General features: G+C 43.8%; 1 protein-coding gene across 4 annotated transcripts in view; it reads right to left on the bottom strand.

Annotated features, from left to right (window-relative positions):
* Positions 1-20,959, bottom strand: part of MYO5B (myosin VB) — a 339,707-nt gene that overhangs the window by 215,604 nt on the left and 103,144 nt on the right. For all 4 annotated transcript variants that reach the window (XM_072992940.2, XM_072992941.2, XM_072992942.2 and 1 more), the window contains exons 3-4: positions 19,287-19,458; positions 17,504-17,648 (exon numbers count right to left, since the gene is read on the bottom strand). In XM_072992940.2, the coding sequence (XP_072849041.2) occupies positions 17,504-17,648; positions 19,287-19,458 (317 nt within the window). The remainder of the gene's footprint in view (positions 1-17,503; positions 17,649-19,286; positions 19,459-20,959) is intronic.

Raw genomic sequence — 20,959 nt, 5'->3', positions numbered from 1 at the left:
GGCCATGTACACCACTTTGACCTGAATGGAGGAAAAGCAAGATATAAACATAACAAGCAAATAAATAGAAATTAAACATTTTCATGGGCTGGAGAGGACTGGAGCATAGTACTTATCCTACAGACCTCAGTTCCACCCATGGATGGCTTAGAACATTTCATACGATTTTTGATTAAAAAAAATTTTTTTTTGCCAAACTTGCAAATTTTACCAAACTTGCAACTTCTGTTCATATTCAGGCAGGAAAACACTTGAGGTAAATGTTCCGAGTGTGGGAGAAACAATCCAAATTCCAAGTTTTGTGAAAAGTTTTAAAGAGAGGTCTGAAGAAGTGGACTTGTCCACAAAAGCGCTTATTAGAACATAGCAGTTAGTTTTTAAGGTGCCACAACATTTTTGACTTGTTTGTTTTGGTTTTGCTTGAAAATTACCACTGTAGTTATACTTCTGCTTTTGACGAAGTAACTATTTCCATTCTTGTTATTCAGAAGTACTTTTATTTAAAATAAAAATCAATACACCATGTTCTGGTCTCTCAGTTCCAGTGTGCTGCTCAAAACATACCTCAAAACACCACTAGAAATTTTTAAAAAACATAACTTCTAACTACACTGCACAAGTCTTGACACTAACCCTTATCAACATATTACAATGTTTAAAACACCATACTTTTTGCAAAAATTTAAAAGCTACAGGTAATTTTTCTTTTGTGATTATTTTCTTCCAAACTCCACTTCTATTTCTTGAGCTCTTACATGTGTGCGTGTGCCAATTCTTTACATTAATTGTAGGCCTGGAACCAAAGAGTGCTACTTAAAGCAGAGCAAATGTACAATTTTTAAGGTGAACTGCAGGAGTCTAGCTGATTATTGGACTGAAATGCACCTAGCGGGTGGCCTAGCGCCTGTTCTAAAATGTAAGAAATTACATTTTTAATATTAAAAGCTTTTGGATGAGCGATACTCAGTGTTCTCTGAGCTTTTGAAATTAAGAATACTTCTGCAACGCAGCATTAGTGCTAAATGTATACCCACACAAAGTGATCAGCTGGTGTATCAGATTTACTCAGAAAAATGTAATGAGCTGATACATATGCCACTGTGGTTTGCCTATGTACTACGGGGAAAAACTCTAGGGAGAGCATTGCAACTGCAAATAAAAGGTCCCAGATTTAAAGGAACAATCAGCCAATGATGGAAAAAAAACTCATTCTGCCATGTGCCCTGGAGAGCGACTGCCAGAGTAGACAATACAAGGCTTGAAAAACTGGATTAAGGACTGATATAAACGCAGCCCCTATGCAAAGCACTTTCACATCTTCCTAATGCTGTTCCCATCCACCCCCACCCCTATGGGACAGCCTGGTCTCCCTCTGTTATTTGTGACCCACAAGACCACAGCAGTCTGCCAGGGCTCTGCCATCTTTCACCCCATTTCTTTAGTATCCAGGAGGCAGCTGAAACCAGGGACAATCATTCCTCTGCCAGGTGCCAAGAAGCACATCAGAATGCCTTGAGAGGGCTGCAAGGCAGAAGGATGCCAAAACCCATTGTTTAATCATTAAAGGTTTCTGAGAACTCAAAAGGTGTATGTACGGAGAAGGCTGCCTGCTGAATATCTTTGTAATTTAATGCACAAGACCTGCCCCCCTTCATCAGCCATTGATTAAACTAATGGGAGAAGCTGTCGATAATCCAAACCAATCCAATTCAGTTTAGAGATGTAACATGTCTGGAAACTTTAAAACCTCTAGAAATGCCTTTTATTCGGTAGTGGCAAGCTGAGAAAAGAAGCTTGGGAGAAACAGAAGAACACAGTATACTTTCCCCCTCTATTACTGTTCTTAGGTAAAGGTAAAGGTTCCCCTTGACAATTTTTGTCCAGTCGCGTTCCACTCTAGGGGGAGGTGCTCATCCCCGTTTCCAAGCCATAGAGCCAGTGTTTTGTCCGAAGACAATCTTCCGTGGTCACATGGCCAGTGCGACTTAGACACGGAACGCTGTTACCTTCCCACCGAGGTGGTCCCTATTTATCTACTTGCATTTGCATGCTTTCGAACTGCTAGGTTGGCGGGAGCTGGGACAAGCGACAGGCGCTCACTCCATCGTGTGGATTCGATCTTATGACTGCTGGTCTTCTGACCCTGCAGCACAGGCTTCTGCGGTTTAGCCCGCAGGGCCACTATGTCCCTGTGATTACTGTTCTTAGCAGTGCTAAATTTGTCATTTTAGGAACAAGTACACATCCAGGAGGCAGTGGAAGACAGGAGGGCCTGGCGTCCTCTGGTCCATGGGGTCATGAAGAGTTGGACACAACTTAACAACTAGACAACAACAACTGATCTTTTTATTCTGGCAGGTTTTTGTTGAGATGCTGTGCAGGAGACTTTTAACCAGGTGAAGGCTGCCTTTTCTTTGACTGTTTTCCAGTACTGACATTATTATTCTTTTTAATTTTTAATTATGTTCTGTAACCTTGCTAATCAACCGGAATAGCATTCTTCCAGAGAAAGGTAGATATAAATGCAATAAATGAATAAAAAAGCTGTTACATATTCGTTGTGTTAGAAACATAAAATGTATTATGACTAACCTGATGCACATCTAAAAGTAGCATGTTTAGTTTCATTAAACTTAAATGCATAGTTAATTATTCAGTTAATAACTATACATTTGACTTTTCAAAATGTTTTTAGATACAGTTTGTCATGATACTGGAAGAGAGTGGGACCTAAAGTCTATGAGAATGAGAGAAAATCGAGTCTGTTAGGTTTCAAAGTGAAAGGAGTTGAAGACATGGGAATGTGGAAAAGGCCGAGAGGCTGTTTTTCCTAATTTACAGCCAGGCTGGTACAGAGTGAATCCTGATAAGAGTGCAAGATCGAAGAGGCCCCAGTGCGGAGACCCAACAAATTCCTGTCTGTTACATAACAGCACTGATGTTACCTGTCTGTCATGGGTTTGGAGGGAAAGTTCCATCCTATGGGGAGTGGAAGGCGGGACATCAGGAGGAGGGGCTGTACTGTATAAATATGTGATGCCTGTGTGGTGAAGAGTAGATGCTGAGACAGACTGTGAGACACTGGGTTGGGACGAAGCAGCAGCTGGGGAAGAAGAAGCTGTTGTGGGAGTCTGTGTGTCTGACAGGGTACTACTGTGTGTCAGAGTACCAACCTGATAAGTTCAGGTGTCTGTGGGTTAGCCAGAACTGATGGGTTCAGGGTCTGTGCTTTAAGTTAAAGGTTCTAGGTGAACCAAACTGTATGCTTGTGTGTGTGAGAATAAGCCACGTTACTTTATTTTATTCACCTGATTGTTTTATTTACCCTGTTTGTATTTAAAATAAACCTTATTCTTTTGTTGTTTAAAAATCCATCCCTGGTCTGTGTGACTTATTATAGGGAATGGTTGGTGGCAGCTTAGTAACTGTGTGATAGATCCCAGTAGGTCTGGGTTTGTCACATTGATTGGTGTCCAGCGTGTGGGATACGACTGGTCCAGTTGTCCAGCGGTCCAGCAAAGCCTTGGCAAGTGTGCCCAGAGCAAGGGGGGTCTAGTCAGGGACAGTCTGAGGCGCGTAGGTAATCTTCTAGGTGTACCTCACGGGGAGGTGCACTAGTAGAAGAACGTGCCAACTGGGGAGACTTAGATTAAGGTGCTCTGAGGCAGCCTGATTTTGGCGGGAAAACGCTGAGGCAAAACTGCGTAGCAACAGTGAGCTAGCTTGCCAGCTGAGAGGCCCAGCAGAGGGGGGTAGGCTCTGACTCGATACTGTTGCAAATTTAGTGCTGAAGAACAGCAGCAATCTCTGGGGAGAGCTGGTTCTGAGGCAAAAAGGGAAAAAGTGGTCGTTTTATTTTGAGGCTTGACTTTTTAAAGCAGCCTGTTCTGAGGGGGGGGTTATGCCCTTGACTCGAAGCCAAGTAGCAGAAATGAGTGAAGTGAAAGACCCCCAGATTGACCAAGGTTCTGAGGAGGAATTTGGCTCAGTGCAAGGTGACAGCACAGGAGAGCAGGACCCAGAACTCAGAAAAATACTCCTAGCCCAACAGCATGAGCTGAGGGTGAGGGAAATGGAGGAAAGATTAGAGAGAGAAAGAAGGGAGGAAAGGGAAAGGCAATTTGAAATGGAGCAAAGGGAAAGAGAGAAACAAAGGCAATTTGAAATAGAGAGATTGGAAAGAGAAGAAAGATTGGAGAGAGAGAAAATGGCGTTTGAATTAAGAAAACTGGAACTGATGAACCAGAACAATAATAACAATAGGGATTCTGAGGGAGGCCAACTGTCTAAAGCTGACCTGAAGAAATTCCCTGTGTACCACAAGGGAGATTGTCCTGAGGTGTTCTTTTCCTTAGTGGAAAGAGCGTTTGTGGACTTCTCAGTGAGGGAAACTGAGAAGATGACCATCATGCGATCTTTAATCAGTGGTAGCCTGGCTGAGGTTTATGCCGAGATGCCTGAGGAACTGATGAAAGATTTTGCAGAGTTTAAAAAACTGGTGTTTGCCAGACATGGGATAAATGCAGAGCAGCTGAGACAAAGATTCAGGTCCCTAACCAAGAAGCCAGAACAGACTTTTACCCAAGTGGGGGCCCAATTGGTGAGGCTGCTTGAGAAATGGCTATCGCAGGAGGGAACAGAGACCTATGAACAGCTTAAAGATTTGATAGCACTGGAACAGTTCTATTCAGTCCTGCAGGGGGAATTGAAATTCCAGGTGAGGGAAAGGAAACCGAAATCTGTGGCAGCAGCCGCAGAGATCGCGGATTTTATTTCCCAAATAAGAAAGCCCTTGGGTGAGGGGAAATCTGTAGGGAAACCCAAAGAAACCTACAGCAAGTACTCTCAGGGACCAGGGAAAAGCCAGCAAGGGGGAGGGGCCCATGGTGAAGGGAAGCCCTCAGACATGAAACTAAGACCTCAGAATTTGGAGGGAAAACCCAAACAAGAGGAGAGAGAATCAAAATACACCCGAAAATGTTATTTCTGTCAGGGAAAGGGTCATCTAATCTCAGAGTGTGAGAAATTAAAGCAGCTAAAAGGAATGGTGCCTCAGAATTCTAGTGGGACCAAGCCAAAAGCTGTGTTCTGTGTCCAGAAAGAGCAAGGCTCAGTGTCACAGAGGGAGCCTGTTGCCATGGCTACTCAGTCTGGAACAGCTACCTATGCTGATCAGGCTGAGGAAAATGGTCCTCTTGTGGAGGTAAAGCGCTGCTTGCTGATAAAAACAGATTCTCAGTTGTTTGAGACAGCAGGGGTGGACGTAGGAATACTTGACCGTCAGTATAGGGGGCTGCGGGACACGTGTTCCCAGGTAACCCTGTGCCATCCAGATATTATTCCCAGGGAGTTTATAATCCCAAATGAGAGCATGAAGGTGGCAGGGATTGAGGGGCAGGTAATCTCTCTGCCAGTAGCAGAGGTACCTGTCAACTTTCAAGGCTGGAGGGGAGTTTGGAGGCTAGCGATTTCATCTACTCTGCCAGCAGCCGTGCTCGTGGGAAATGACCTGGCTGAACATGTGAAACGGGTGCTAGTGATTACACGCTCACAAGCCACCACGGGGACAGTTCAGGGGGGTAATGATGAGCCAGAGACGGTAGCAGAGGGGAGTTCAGAAGCTGTGGTGGAAACCTTGACCACAGACAGCAGATTTGGACAGGAGCAGAAGGCAGACGCCACTCTCCAAAAGTGTTTTGAACAGGTGACTGACGCCCAGCTAGCACCTGAAACCCCAGTGAGATTTCTGGAGAAAAAGGGGATTCTGTATAGAGAGACCCTGAGGAATATCTCAAAAGGGGGAGATGGGATCAGGAGTCAGCTAGTGGTACCTGAAAAGTATCGCCCCATGATCTTACAAAGGGGTCACTCTGACATGTTTGCTGCACACTTAGGAGTGAACAAAACACAGCAGAGAATCACACAGAATTTCTACTGGCCTGACATAGGGAAGCAGATCAGGGAGTTCTGTAAACAATGTGATGTGTGTCAAAGGCAGGGGAATAACCGCGACAGGACCAAAGCAAAGTTGTGCCCTTTGCCTGTGATTGACACTCCGTTCAAATGCATAGGGGTGGATATTGTGGGACCTTTGCCCAAGGCCACAAAGAGGGGGAATAGGTTCATACTAACAATTGTGGACCATGCCACAAGGTATCCTGAAGCCATACCCTTGACAAACATCGAAACTAACACAGTGGCCGATGCTTTGGTGGGGTACATGTCCAGGATGGGATTTGCCTCAGAGATAATCACAGATTTGGGCACATCGTTCACGTCAAAGCTCATGAAACGCTTATGGCAAATCTGTGGAATTAAGCACAAGGAAACCACTGCCTATCATCCGGAAAGTAATGGGTTAACTGAGAAGTTCAATGGGACTCTGATGCGCATGATAAGGGCTTACTTGGCAGAGAATCCAAACAATTGGGACCAGAAGCTGCAATCCCTTTTGTTTGCTTATCGATCAGTGCCACAAGCCAGTACCGGGTTCAGTCCATTCGAACTTTTATTTGGGAGAAGGGTGAAAGGGCCCCTTGATTTGATCAAACAAAATTGGGAGCAGATCACCCAGGATGACCCACAAGACGTTGTGACTTACATAGACACCTTGATGAATGACCTAAAGCGAAATCTAGAGCTGGCAGCAGAAAACCTGCAAGCGCAGAAGATCAAACAGAAAACATGGTATGACCGCAAAGCTAGAGAGAGGCACTTTGACCCAGGGGAGGAGGTGCTTTGGCTTAGGCCCTGCAGAGAGAATAAGCTGCAGCTCAAATGGGCAGGACCATATAGGGTCATTTCCAAGATGTCAGACCTGAACTACCTAATAGAGCAAGAGGAGAACCAAGCAAGGAGGGTGGTTCACGTGAATGCCCTAAAACCCTACTACAGAGGGGAACAGAGGGTTTTATTCGCGATAAAAGCAGCTGAGAGTGAGGAAGCTGAATTACCCTTCTGGGAGGGTAGAGGGGAAGTAAAATACAACCCAGAGGAGGTAAAGATCAGTCCTGCACTCACCCAAGACCAGCAGCAAGAACTAAAAATGCTGCTTAGTAAATATCAGCAGGTGTTTTCCAACAAGCCGGGGATAGTGAAGGGAGTGATGCATCGGATCCACACAGGGGATGCACCCCCGCAGGCAGTATCCCCATACCGAGTAACGGGACCCTATAGGGACAAGGTGCGGAAGGAGCTGGACGAAATGCTGAGGGAGAACATAATCGTCCCCTCTTCTAGTCCTTGGTCCTCTCCGATAGTCCTTGTGGACAAGCCTGATGGGAGCATTAGGTTTTGTGTTGATTACAGGAAATTAAACCGTGTAACCACTCCTGATGCCTACCCAATGCCCAGGCTAGACAACCTGATTGAAACCATAGGGGGTTGTCGGTTCATCTCATCATTGGACCTGGTAAAGGGATATTGGCAATTAAGAATTGATCCCAGGGATCAAGAAAAGACTGCCTTTTGCAGCCCTTTTGGTCTCTATGAGTTTCGAGTCCTGAGCTTTGGTCTCAGAAATGCACCAGCCACATTCCAAAGGCTGATGGACCAGACCTTGGCAGGGCTCAGTGACTTTACAGTGGCCTACATTGATGACATAGGGATCTTCAGTAATACCTGGGAAGATCACCTGATACACCTGGAGTTAGTGCTGCAGAGGTTAAGTGCAGCAGGGCTAACAGTAAAGGCCAGCAAGTGTCAGCTGGGTAGCCCAGAAATAAAATACTTAGGTCACATGGTAGGGGGAGGAATGATAAAACCCCTGGAGGCCAAAATAGAAGCTGTTCGAGATTGGCCTAGACCCACCACCAAGAGAAAAGTCAAATCATTTCTTGGGTTGGTGGGCTACTACAGAAAGTTCATCCCGAGGTTTAGCGAGATTGCGGCTCCGCTGACCGATCTGACGAGGAAGAAGGCTGATGACCGCATCCCGTGGACCAGCGACTGTGAGGCGGCGTTCCAGAGGTTGAAGGAGGCGTTAATCAACTATCCTGTGCTGCGTGCTCCAGACTTCGACCGGGAGTTCATCATCTACACCGATGCGTCTAACAGCGGGGTAGGAGCAGTTCTGTGCCAGGAGGATGAGAATGGTGACCAGCATCCGGTGTCCTACCTGAGTAGGAAACTTCAAAAAGGTGAGAGACATTTGGCAACCGTGGAGAAGGAGTGTTTGGCCATAGTCTACGCGATCCAGAAGGCCAAGCCTTACATCTGGGGAAGACATTTTATTCTGTGTACTGACCATTCACCATTGCAATGGTTAAAGACGATGAAAACCCACAATAGCAAACTTATGAGGTGGGCTTTGAACTTACAGGACTATGACTTTGAAGTGAAGGTGGTCAGAGGGTCAGTGAACTGTGTTGCTGACGCCTTATCAAGAAGACCTGAAGACTGAAGACGGCGAAAGAACATGGACTATATGTATATAATGAAAACAAAAAGTTAAAATGTACCTGGTTTTGAATTTGGTTGGTATTAATAAAGGTAAATTGATGTACTGTATATGGTAAAATGTTTAAATGCATATTTGCTATGGTTAACTTGGAGTGTAAGTATATGTAAGTATTATATGGTATGTATAAATGTTGTTGTGTATTTTATGCAGGTTGTTTTTTTGGTGAAAAGCACTTTTAGCTTTCCCCCTACAAAACAACTTTTAAAGAGGGGAGGTGTTACATAACAGCACTGATGTTACCTGTCTGTCATGGGTTTGGAGGGAAAGTTCCATCCTATGGGGAGTGGAAGGCGGGACATCAGGAGGAGGGGCTGTACTGTATAAATATGTGATGCCTGTGTGGTGAAGAGTAGATGCTGAGACAGACTGTGAGACACTGGGTTGGGACGAAGCAGCAGCTGGGGAAGAAGAAGCTGTTGTGGGAGTCTGTGTGTCTGACAGGGTACTACTGTGTGTCAGAGTACCAACCTGATAAGTTCAGGTGTCTGTGGGTTAGCCAGAACTGATGGGTTCAGGGTCTGTGCTTTAAGTTAAAGGTTCTAGGTGAACCAAACTGTATGCTTGTGTGTGTGAGAATAAGCCACGTTACTTTATTTTATTCACCTGATTGTTTTATTTACCCTGTTTGTATTTAAAATAAACCTTATTCTTTTGTTGTTTAAAAATCCATCCCTGGTCTGTGTGACTTATTATAGGGAATGGTTGGTGGCAGCTTAGTAACTGTGTGATAGATCCCAGTAGGTCTGGGTTTGTCACACTGTCTAATTGGAATAGTGATAACACGCCTGCATCTCCATGAGAATTGGAGGTGGAGGGAGCAGTTACGCCTCTTTGAGTTAATTGGCTTACAGCCACGAAGAAGGAGGTCCAATGAATGGAGAAAAATGGACGATGGGTTATGTTTAGAAAGACCATTTTGTTGGAGAGGACTTTTGTCCTAAGAGAAGTTCCTGATGGTTTGTGTTATGTTGCTGAATGGTACAGAATGTAGCATGGTAAGAAAAGAAGGAGGTGGGGCTAGCCCATGTTAGCCCAGCTTTTTATTATTTTAATGGGAAGTAGTTGTTGTATTTAACTACGGTAATCTTTTGAGCATGTCTTTGTGCTATGCTTAAGCAAACAAACTGTTTCTATGAAACTATATTTTCTTAATAAAAAACAATTATAAAAATTCCAACTGAGGACTAGTCTCTTAGACCAGCAGGGTTTGGCTAAATCCAGAAGAGTGGTAAAGGCCATTGATTAGCTACCATAGAGAAGTCCTATTTAAATGAGCTATTGTGAGTTCTAAGGAATCACAAAGCCCATGTTGAAATACTTGCAAAGTGCTGAACAAAGTAAAGTGTTCTTTAAGGGGCAGGCTTGTTCAAGGCACAGATGCTATGCACTGCTGAAGGTTGAGGACTTGCTTCAGCGTAAAGTGGTAGATTTGTGGCCTGTGGAACTCCCTGCCCGAATGCCATGTGCTCCTTAGGAATACATGAGCATCACACAGTTTAACTATTTCAAAATTGTGTTGCAACTCTAAGAAATATAACATAGTCTTTTAACAGTTCATAAGGGAAGAGCAACTTTAGGGCTTTTTTTTTTCAAAGTAGAAACAATAACATGATCTTTCAGAACACCAGAATAATTTCAGTATGATTTATGTAAATGTTGATTTCTCTTTCAGCAGCTAATTCAATGGATCTACTCTAGCTGGGACTAGCAATTGGATTCAGGGCAATATGCTTGGCAAACTCAAGGTTGACTCAGCCTTCCATCCTTCCGAGGTCGGTAAAATGAGTACCCAGCTTGCTGGGGGGGCAATGTGTAGCCTTTATAATTAAAATTGTAAACCGCCCGGAGAGTGCTTGTAGCGCTATGGGGCGGTATATAAATCCAATAAATAAAATAAAATAAATAATAAAACTGAATCTATACCATCAGAAGCAAACAGCACAAAATACAGTGGTGTTTACACCCTGGTAAGCAAGCACAGCATTGCAGTCAGATTGAAATTATGCTAGCTTTTTTAATCTTCTCTATCAGACACAGAAACAGAGAGAGATCATGAGAGTGGGTTTTGTCTCAAAAGCTCTGCTTGTACATTCAATGTGGAAAACTCAGTGAACAGACAACAAGGACTTCAAATGCTAAAACTCAGCAGTTGTGTGAACCTTGTAGGGAAAATAGAAGGCCGAAAGATCCCGTACATCTGAAATAGCATTTAGCAAACATTCAGATTTCTTAAATCCTAAACTTTAGGACTTTGAGTGAGTTGCTGTGGCACTCTAGATGTTGCTGAAATATAACTCCCATCACTATTTAGTAGTGGTCAGACTGGCTGTATGACTGCAGATCTGTAGGGTTGGTGTTTTTTTTAACTACTATTCCCAGAATTCCCAAGACAGCATGGCTAGTGGCACTATGCTACCCAGGGAATTCTGGGAACAGTCTGAAAACACAGATCTGCATACTTGTAGAAAACAAAACTGGACTATGCCCTATCGTCCAATCCGGAAATGGAAAACAGAACCATGGACAGCTCCAAGCAAAACTGAGAGAAATTCAAAAGGAACAAAGGCACAAAAATTAACAGTGTAAATGCATTTTACAGTGTAAACACATAGCGATGACAAACCTAGACAGCACCTTAAAAAGCAGAGACATCACCTTGCCGACAAAGGTCCACATAGTCAAAGCTGTGGTTTTTCCTGTAGTGATGTATGGAAGTGAGAGCTGGACCATAAAGCAAGCTGACCACCGAAGAATTGATGCTTTTGAATTGTGGTGCTGGAGGAGGCTCTTGAGAGTCCCCTGGACTGCAAAGAGAACAAACCTATCCATTCTGAAGGAAATCAACCCTGAGTGCTCACTGGAAGGACAGATCCTGAAGCTGAGGCTCCAATACTTTGGCCATCTCATGAGAACAGAAGACTCCCTGGAAAAGACCCTGATGTCATGAAAGTGTGAGGGCAAGAGGAGAAGGGAACGACAGAGGACGAGATAGTTGGACAGTGTCATCAAAGCAACCAACATGAATCTGACCCAACTCTGGGAGGCAGTGGAAGACAGGAGGGCCTGGCATGCTCTGGTCCATGGAGTCACGAAGAGTCAGACACTACTTAACGACTAAACAACAACAACAAAAATGCATTTTCCGTGAAAGCCAGTGTGGCACAGTTGGACAATCCTGTAGACTAGAACTCAGGAGACCTGGATTCAAATCCCAGCTCAGCCACTGAAACTCACTGTGGGTGGCAGCAGCAGGCCAGTCCTTGAATATCTCACACACCTTGGAAACTATTTTAGGGTCACCATAATTAAGAAATGACTTGGCTGCACATAACAGCAACTGTGTATCTATATTACACCATTATAGCAGTTTGATACCAATTTAATGGCCATGGCTAAATCCTGCAGAATGCTAGAATTTGCACTTTGAAGAGGCAATTAGAATTCTCTGCCAGCTCTCATGCACGGCTCTGAATTAAAGCACTACATTGCCAGAGAAAATAATTCAATGTTCCTCACCAAACGATGTATCCCAAGATTCTGCTGGATGGAGGCATGGCACTTAAAGCGTTATCAAGGCATTGTATCTATTTAATACAAACAGATTTCTAGGGTCAAAAGAGACAATAAGGAAAATTTGTTTTCTCTGGGATTAGATCATATTCCCTTCCCCACAACAGTGTAGTTTCCCAAACGACATAACCCTGAGCAATTAAATGTTCAAACTAAGCCCATGTTTCCCTCCCAAAAACTAATCACAAAACAAACCATGCTGGACTGGAAGATGTGGAGCTGAAGCAAAGTACATGTTGAGACAGACATCTTTCATTCATTCATTCATTCATTCATTCATTCATTCTTTATTTATTTATTTATTTATTTATTTATATCCCGCCTATCTGGTCAGTTACGACCACTCTAGGCAGCTTACAACATAAATGTATGTTAAGCAGCATTATTTGCAAATCCAACCTAAGTGCAATGTCTAATTTGACCCTAATATGTGGCTCCATAAAGGTGCAAAGGCAACTGCAGATTTAAATGTGTTGTAGGCAGAACAATGTTTTTGGATTAACCTTCCAACAAGAATGAGTTCTGAGTGCTCAGAAGAGATGCACTCAACTCTTCATCCCTGGTTCCACTGGCACTCGGATAGAAAGGTTTTGATTTTTCTGAAGACTAGAAACCTAGCACCCTTATCCATTGCTTTATACTGTGTTCGATCTGTGACCAATCTAGCCCAGTCTAGTCAACACTGACTGGCAGCAACCCCAGGCTTTCAAGTTCTTTCAAATTCTTTCCTAATTCTACTAAGAGATGCTACGGACTGATCTTGAGATCATGCTTTACCACTGAGATACCCAACCTTCCCAGTACAGCAACCAGTACGTTTTTCATGCATGTACTCCTAGTTTGATCCTGTTTTGTCCTCAAAATCCATTGATGGGAGTCTGAGAAGGGCAGCAGGACAACCTTCTCAGGCTCTGCAATGTGACTTCTGAGACACCCCGCTCACGGAGGGCATCAGCAGAGTAGCATCCTCCATGGTTTGTTCTAGGGAAGGTTCCCACATTCAGCCTTCCTCCTCCTCCTCCTCCTCCTCCTCCTCCTCCTCCTCCTCCATAGACCCTTTTCCTGATAAGAAGAGATCTGACAACTGGTTTGCTAGATGGGGCAAAGATTAAATAAAAACAGTGCAAGTAGGGAAAGAGTTAGGAATTCAGCTGTTTCCAAGTAGCAGTCATGTTAGTGTGTCTTGGCATATTGGCAAAAAAAGAAGAAAGGAAAAATAATGGAGCAAAGATGCACTTGAACAATGAAAACCATTTCAAGTGCCAGAAGCTGTACAGAAGAATCGCTTCCAATGACCTACAGGCTTCCTGCATTACATGTCTACTTTCCGTCATACAGGCTTCGGAAACCATGCAAAACTTAACACACTGGATCATCCAGGGCAAAAATATGATGAGGGCATGTGCCTCAAGCAGCAACCCCCTTGCAAACAAACACAGGGGAGGGGGGGCTATTATATTGAGTTCCAAAACAACAAGAGAAGGGAAAGTGGTTCAGGTTTCTGCTGAAACAGGCCCTAGACTTTTGCATCTTTTTCATCTTCGTGTCTATCGAGGTCAAAGATAAAAAGACTGTGCTTATTCTACTTTAATGGATTCATCAGGGAGCATCACAAGATCCTTATAATGCAGCTTCAGTCCTGTTCTCAAACTTGCTTAAAGGAGAACTGCTGTGGAGATCCCCACCTCTTAGGAGCCTCTCTGCTCATGCCAACTTGTCAGCAACGTTTGACGGCAGTCTGGGCCAACTTCTGAACAGGAGTGGGTGGATTAAGCCCAATTAAAACCAAAGAGCTACCCCCTGCTTGCAGCAGTTCTGAACTTGGCATAAGGACTGTTGTCATAATGATAACGTTGCACTGGAAGTAACAGTGGTAAAAAGCAGTAAGACAAGAAAAGAGAGGCAGTAAATACTTTCACTTCCTGCAGGAAAGAGAAATAAAGTACCCATTTAAGAGCTCCAGTACAAGTTCATAATGTTCGCCGATGTACCAGCACCTCCTGCCAGTAACAAAAAATGCTGAAATGTATTGTGGGGGATAACATTCCTGAATACTGAAGGTGAGTTTGAGTTCAGATGCAGCCACAGACTGTGTAATTCTGTACTGCAAGATTCTACATTTTATTTTATTATTTTATTAGATTTCTACCCCGCCCATCTAGACCATTTTCACTAAACCACCACCCTAAATCATACATATTCCATGTGAGTTGGATAAAGGACCATGCTGAGGACATTCGTGTAGAGCCGACATGGTAAGAAGTGGAAGGAATGGGTGGAAGAAGCCTGAAAAGTGATGGCTTGTGTCTCAAAGGAAGAGTGCCTGTTTAAAGAAAAGGATGAACAGGGGCCATGTTCCTAGCGCCCCGGGTGTTCTTGGACTACAATTCCCAGAAGCCCTAGCCGACAAAACCAATGGTCAGGGATTCTAGAAGTTAAAGTCCAAGAACATCTAGCGTTCCAAGCTTGGGAGCCACTGAATTTTACTATGACTACCTAAGTAGGCAAATGCAAGCCTCCATCCAGAATGCTTAGAAACATAAACTCTATCACCTACCTCTAACCTTTACTCAATAGATTTATTTAATACATGATACCGTGTTTCCCCGAAAATAAGACAGGGTCTTATATTAATTTTTGCTCCAAAAAACGCATTAGGGCTTATTTTCAGGGGATTTTTTTTTCATGTACAACAATCTACATTTATTCAAATATAGTCATGTCATCGTCTTCTGGTGGAGGTCGGGGTTTCACTTCACTAGTGCTTATTTTTGGGGTACAGCTTAGATGATGAGCATCCTGCAAAATCCTACTAGGGCTCATTTTCAGGTTAGGTCTTATTTTCGGGGAAACAGGGCGTTTCTTTCCTCCAAAAAGCTCAAGGCAGCATACATGACATTCTTCCGTTCTACTTGTTCCTCACAACAACACCCCTGTGAGGAAGGTCAGACTAGAGATGGGAAGGCCTGAAATAACAACCGAAAAATTGGGGGGAAAAACAGTTTTTTCCTTGTTTTTTCCCTCAAAGCCGTTTTATATGGCTTCAAAATTTCCAGAGGTTTTACATCTCTACATCAGACAGAGTGCAAGCGACGGCCCCAGAATCACTCAAGAAAGTTTTAAGGCTCCGTGAGGATATAAACTAGATTTCTCACTTCCCAGGTCAACCCTCTTAAGTTCCTTGGCACACTGGTTCTCCACCCCAAAATTTGCCATAAACTTACTTTGGGCTGAGTTTGAGGCAACCTAGGGTGCTCTCAGTTCCTGAAAAGCATTCCCTCTGCTGGAGGCTTAGGTGGAATGAAATATTCCCACATCCTCAGTGGGGAAAAAGCATTGTGGGTGCCACCAGAAGTGCAGAGAAGATCTCCAGGACCAAGCACCCTGTTTTGTATAAAGTGCATCAGCCAAGGTCCACGAGTGTCCACAGCCAACCTCCCACTTCCTTTTGTTCCAGGAAAGGTAGCTGGGGAAGTTTGGGGTAGGAGAAGGGGGAAGCAGTGAAGTATAAAGTTTTCCAAGCATTCACCAGGAATCATCTTACAGCAGAAAGGGCCTCTGTAAGCATAGGTGTAAAGATTCCTTTTGGGAGCAGGCAAGGGGGTGCTCTCAGATCCCTAAAACTAGGCAAATCCAAAAAGTCTCTGCACTTGCCAAGCATGGGAGCCAAAGCTAGTTTTTTTTAAAGGAGATAATGAATATTTGCATTAATTTCATGCTTGACAAGAAAAGGTATCTTCATGCATGTAGCAAAACTACTGAGAATACTGCCAAGTGCTGCAGGATTTCTTCCAATCCTGCATGAAAGTGGAAAGACGAATGCTTTATTTTAGGGGTCTCCAAACTTTTCAGCAGGAGGGCCACATAATATATTTTACACATTTTGGTGGGCCAAAGGAACACATACAGTGGTGCCTCGCTTAACGAGCGCACCGCAGAACGACGAAATCGCATAGCGATGAGGTATTTGCGATTGCAAATGTGATCGCATACCGATGGCCCCTATGGGCAAAACTCGCATTGCGAAGATTGGTAAGTGTTTCGCTTACCGATCTTCGCATTGCGATGTCGGGGGAACAGCTGATCGGCGGTTCCAAAATGGCCACCGGAAGCCCCAAAATGGCCGCGTGCAGCGTTTTCGCGCCCTGCCCTCGCTTACCGAGGGCGCGAAAATGGCTGCCGGACCCTGGAAACATCGCTGAACGGTGAGTTTTTTGCCCATTTTTTGCCCAACATCGTTTAATGAGTTCCAATGGGCTTCCCCGTTCCGTACAGCGATGTTTTCACATAGCGAGGGTTAATCCGGAACGGATTAACCTTGCTATGCGAGGCACCACTGTACATGCACACATACATGCACGGGCTGAAGGGAACAGACCTGAGCCTGCAACGTTCGCTAGGCCAGATAAAAAGGCAAGGCTGGCTGGATGTGGCCCACGGACTGTAGTTTAGAGCCCCCTGCTTTATTTGATAACTGCAGCATTAGGAATTATGTGTGTGCATGTGTGAACAGGATACACTTTTTATGCAAAATACCATTTTTATGCAAAGTTTCATGATTTGTTTGTGGAAAAGATCCCAAAATGCAAATTAGTGCCTGAAAAACAAATTCCCATAATCTAAACCAGTGGAGAAAGGTTTTGGAAATTGTTCATCCACATCTGTGACAATGAAATGAAGATTCCCATCCCTATAACTTGTAGGTTTGACTTCTATCTTGCTTGTCCACATCAATATCTGCTCAAAGCAATTACTTGATGCTCCATAAGGCCCATTCTTTCTGGGACATGGCGACTGCAAAGTTCCTAAATGGGTTGGTCAGGATAATTACCAGCCTCCGATTACGAAATTGTACTTCAAGCCCAGTAACTCTGTATGCACGTAAGAATGCAGCAGTTGGCAAGCAGGGGAGGACTTAGAGAAGACTAGGACAACAATTTAGAAACCATAAAACAGATAACTGCATATGAGCTTGCCTTTCACAGAACCAGACTACTGGTCTTTCTAGCCCAATATTACAAACACTGACTGGCAGCAGCACGCTTGAAGTTTCAGAAAGGTTTCTTTTCCAAACCTTACATGAAGATGCTGAAGACTAATGTTTGCACTTTCAACATGCAAATCCTGTGTCCCACCACTGATTTAAGCCACTCCAGTTTTAAAATGCTAGACAGAAAAGAACACAGTAAACACATTTTTCCACAAGTAGAACAGTGTGAACGTTGCTGAATTCAACAGTCCGTCTTTTCTCATGATGCAGAATCAGCCATAAAATCTTCCAAAACCCTGATCACTGTTTGCCAGATGAGATTCCTGAATCTGTGTGTGTGTGTGTGTACACACACACACACACACACACACACACACACACACACACACACACACACACACACACACACACACACACACACACACACACACACACACACACACACACACACACACACACACATATACATATCTTCTACTCACCTGGCCATTTGTTTATAGGCTTCTTCAGCAACTGCAAAGATATGAGGATCCATGTCCCCCATGTTTTGGCCACTGTATGCATAGATAACATCTTGTCCATAGATTGGCAATTGCTCATAAGGGTTAATGGCAACTAGAACGATACCTTAAAACACATAAAGATGCAAATGGTTATTATCACACATAAGGAACAGAATTTATGCACACCTAAAAATAAGAAGCACTGATCTATGGTGTTTCAACTCATGAATCACTTTTCAACAAATTCTATCCTCTGGTCCTCAGATTCAGAGGCATAGTTTTAGCTTAGCTATTCTTTATTACTTGCCTTATGACCATCACATTAGAAGATGCTTAAAAGACTTCCAAATTAAAACTCAGCTGCCACAAATACCATCTATAACAATTGTCCAACAAAGGCAGGTCTCCATACTTTCTACTACAGCCACCTGAACTTCTGAAAAAGCAAGACGCTTTTCAGTTTAAATTCTCAGCCTACAGACAATACATATGTATTTTCAAGGCATCTTTCTCAAGCCATTTTCTATTATTTGCAGCCTGCCAAGGGCCACTGGTCATTCAGAGGTCAAAATATAAGCACCAACAGTAAGTAAATGCATTTTAAAGTTTAAAGCCCCGGATCCCAACCTTGGGCCCCCAGATATTCTTGGGCTACAAACTCCCAGAAATCCTCGCCAGCACAGCTAGTGGGGAAGGCTTCTGGGAGTTGTAGTCAAAGAACATCTGTGGCCCCAAGTTTGAGAACCACTAGTTTAAAAGGTTCTAAAAATTATTCTTACAGATATGCTAAGGAGTGTGTCCTTCCTAGAAAGAACAGGTTTCTAAAGCAGAAACCTATAGGTGCTTACAAAACAAAATAGTGTTTAAAAAAACACATGTAGAATTCAGAGAGATTCTTTTGCTGCAGTAACTCTATTTATAGCCATAAACATAAAGGGAGAAGAGATGAAAATGCCTGCCAGGAAGGTGAATCGCAGGTTTATTAGAAATACAGTGGTGCTCTGCATAGCGAGGTTAATCCATTCCGGATTAACCTTCGCTATGGGAAAACATCGTTAAGTGGAACGGGGAAACCCACTGGAACCAAATGGGCCCAAAACTCACCGTTCTCCGATGTTTTCCCATGTTCCGACGGCCATTTTTGGTGTCCCGGTGGCCATTTTTGGTGTTCCGGCAGCCATTTTGTGTGTCCCGGCAGCCATTTTGGGTGTTCCAGTGGCCATTTTGGGTGTCCCAGCGGCCATTTTGGGTGTCCCGGCGGCCATTTTTGGTGTTCCGTTGGCCATTTTGGGTGTCCGGCGGCCATTTTGGAACTGCCGAACAGCTGTTCCCCCACTGTAATGCGAACATGCCCTCGCATTAGCGATGGGGAAATCTGCATCGCAATGCGGATTCATCGTTCAACGGTGCGCTCGTTATGCGAGGCACCACTATACTGAATACAGCCATGCCTACTTTATTTACAAGTAGGAGGAGAAGTATAAAGGAATGAGTTGTAGAAAGCAACACTTTGCTCAGGCAAACTGTGCTTTAATGAGTCAGAATTCCTATCTTATGAGTAAATACAGCTACCTTATCTTCTCTCTTGAGGGTGGTAGCATTAGGTTTTTTCCACTGAAACTCAAAAGCCTGACATTCTGAGAGTTGTATTCCAAAGGTAAAATTTTGAACTTACTGCCTCTTTCACTTTTGACACCCCTGCCTTTCTCCTCGGCCCCCAAACTCACATATACCGTAAAGCACAGGACATTGCAAAACTCACCACAATACGTGTAAATGTGATTTGATTCCAGGAATCGGACTTTTAAGTTGTGCAAGACGGCAGGTTCGTGCAGATAACTTAAAGCGGTCAGATCATTTTCCCCCACCAAAATATCCGGATTGCGCAAGAAGGGAAGCTTGTTGGCTTTAGGATCGATGGGATATTCCTGGATCTGGAATGATAAATAAGGATGATTAGGAAGAAAACAGCGGCATGAAGAACTACAAGTGCTTCTTTGTTTCCGCAACTCAAGAAATCTGTGGTTTTTAGGACAGAAAAAGACAAGGAGACCCAATGAGAGGATGAATGGATGCATAAACTAACAAAAAGGTTGTGCTAGGAACTGGCAGCAAGAGAATTCCGCTACATCAAAAGACTGCTTATAGATTTGTCACACACACACCCTAAGGAGGAATCTGACCCGACCACCATTCCATTAAGTCACGAGCACATTATTAAAACATATTTTTCAAAGAGAAACACTTCTTGTGAACTGGAGGACTACCAACATATGTTACAGCAGACACCTTCTGGTCTACCTTATTTTGAAAGACAGCATGAGCCTGCTGATGGCAAGTGCCAAGAGTCTTCATAGGGTCCAAAATGCAGCAGCCAAATTGCTGACTGGGGCTGGTTACACGGATCATATAACCCACCCAGCCCCATTATAGCAGCTCCACTGGCTACTGATCAGCTTCCAGTACAATTCAAAGTGCTGGTTTCAACCTATAAAGCCCTAAATAGCCTGGGTCCAAGCTGTCTCAAAGACCGTATCTCCCATTATGAATTGGCTTGGGTGTTGAGATCATCAGGAGAGACCTTTTTCTCAGATCCACCCCCTTCACAGGTGCATTTGGTGGGGACATGGGAGAGGGCCTTCTCTGTGACTGCTCCCAGACTCTGGAACCCCTCCCACCCTCCGGAGGCCAGGCAGGTCCCATCTTTGCTATCCTTCCACAAGCAGGCAAAGACCTTTCTCTTCCGGCAAGCTTTCTCTCCATGACTGGCTACATAAGTGACTTTCAGATAAATTGTTATGTATTACTGCTCTGACTGGGTCTTGAGTAATACTTCTGCTTACCATCTCTCAGAGTGATATTTGTTCATTTTTAATGTTTGCATACTTATTGTTTTAGCTTTAATATTGTTTTTAATGATGTAAGCTGTCTCTTTACACTCATTGTTCTTAGCTTTAAATATTGTCTTTTAATTATGCAAGCCACCATTGTAAACTCATTGTTTTCGTCTTCAAATATTGTCTTTCCATGATGTAAGGTGCCTTGGGTCCTTTCTAAAGGGAAAAACAGGGTAAAAATCTTATAAGTGAGTGAGTGAGTAAATAAATGACATTTGAATTGCAGAGCTAGAAGGGCCCCTATGGATTATCAAGTCCAGCCCCTCTCAAGGAGGCACAGTGTGGAATTGAACTCCCAACTTCTGGCTCCACAGCCAGAGACCTAAGCCACTGAGCTGTCCAGCAACTGGTACAACAGCCAAAGCTCAATAAAGTCACTCCTGCCAACAGTGGCCAACTTAAGGAGCAAAACCAGGCCTCAAAGCTTCCTTAAACTGTGAGCTTGATTCTTCAGAGGTTATGTAATCTTGTCCAGAATAGAGATGGGGGGCATTCGTATTTGTATACGAATATCCCCCCACAGGTGAAAATTACTAGG

Source organism: Pogona vitticeps, chromosome 2, assembly GCF_051106095.1.
Source record: "Pogona vitticeps strain Pit_001003342236 chromosome 2, PviZW2.1, whole genome shotgun sequence".
Lineage (NCBI taxonomy): Eukaryota > Metazoa > Chordata > Lepidosauria > Squamata > Agamidae > Pogona > Pogona vitticeps.
This window is presented reverse-complemented; position numbering and strand designations above follow the sequence as displayed.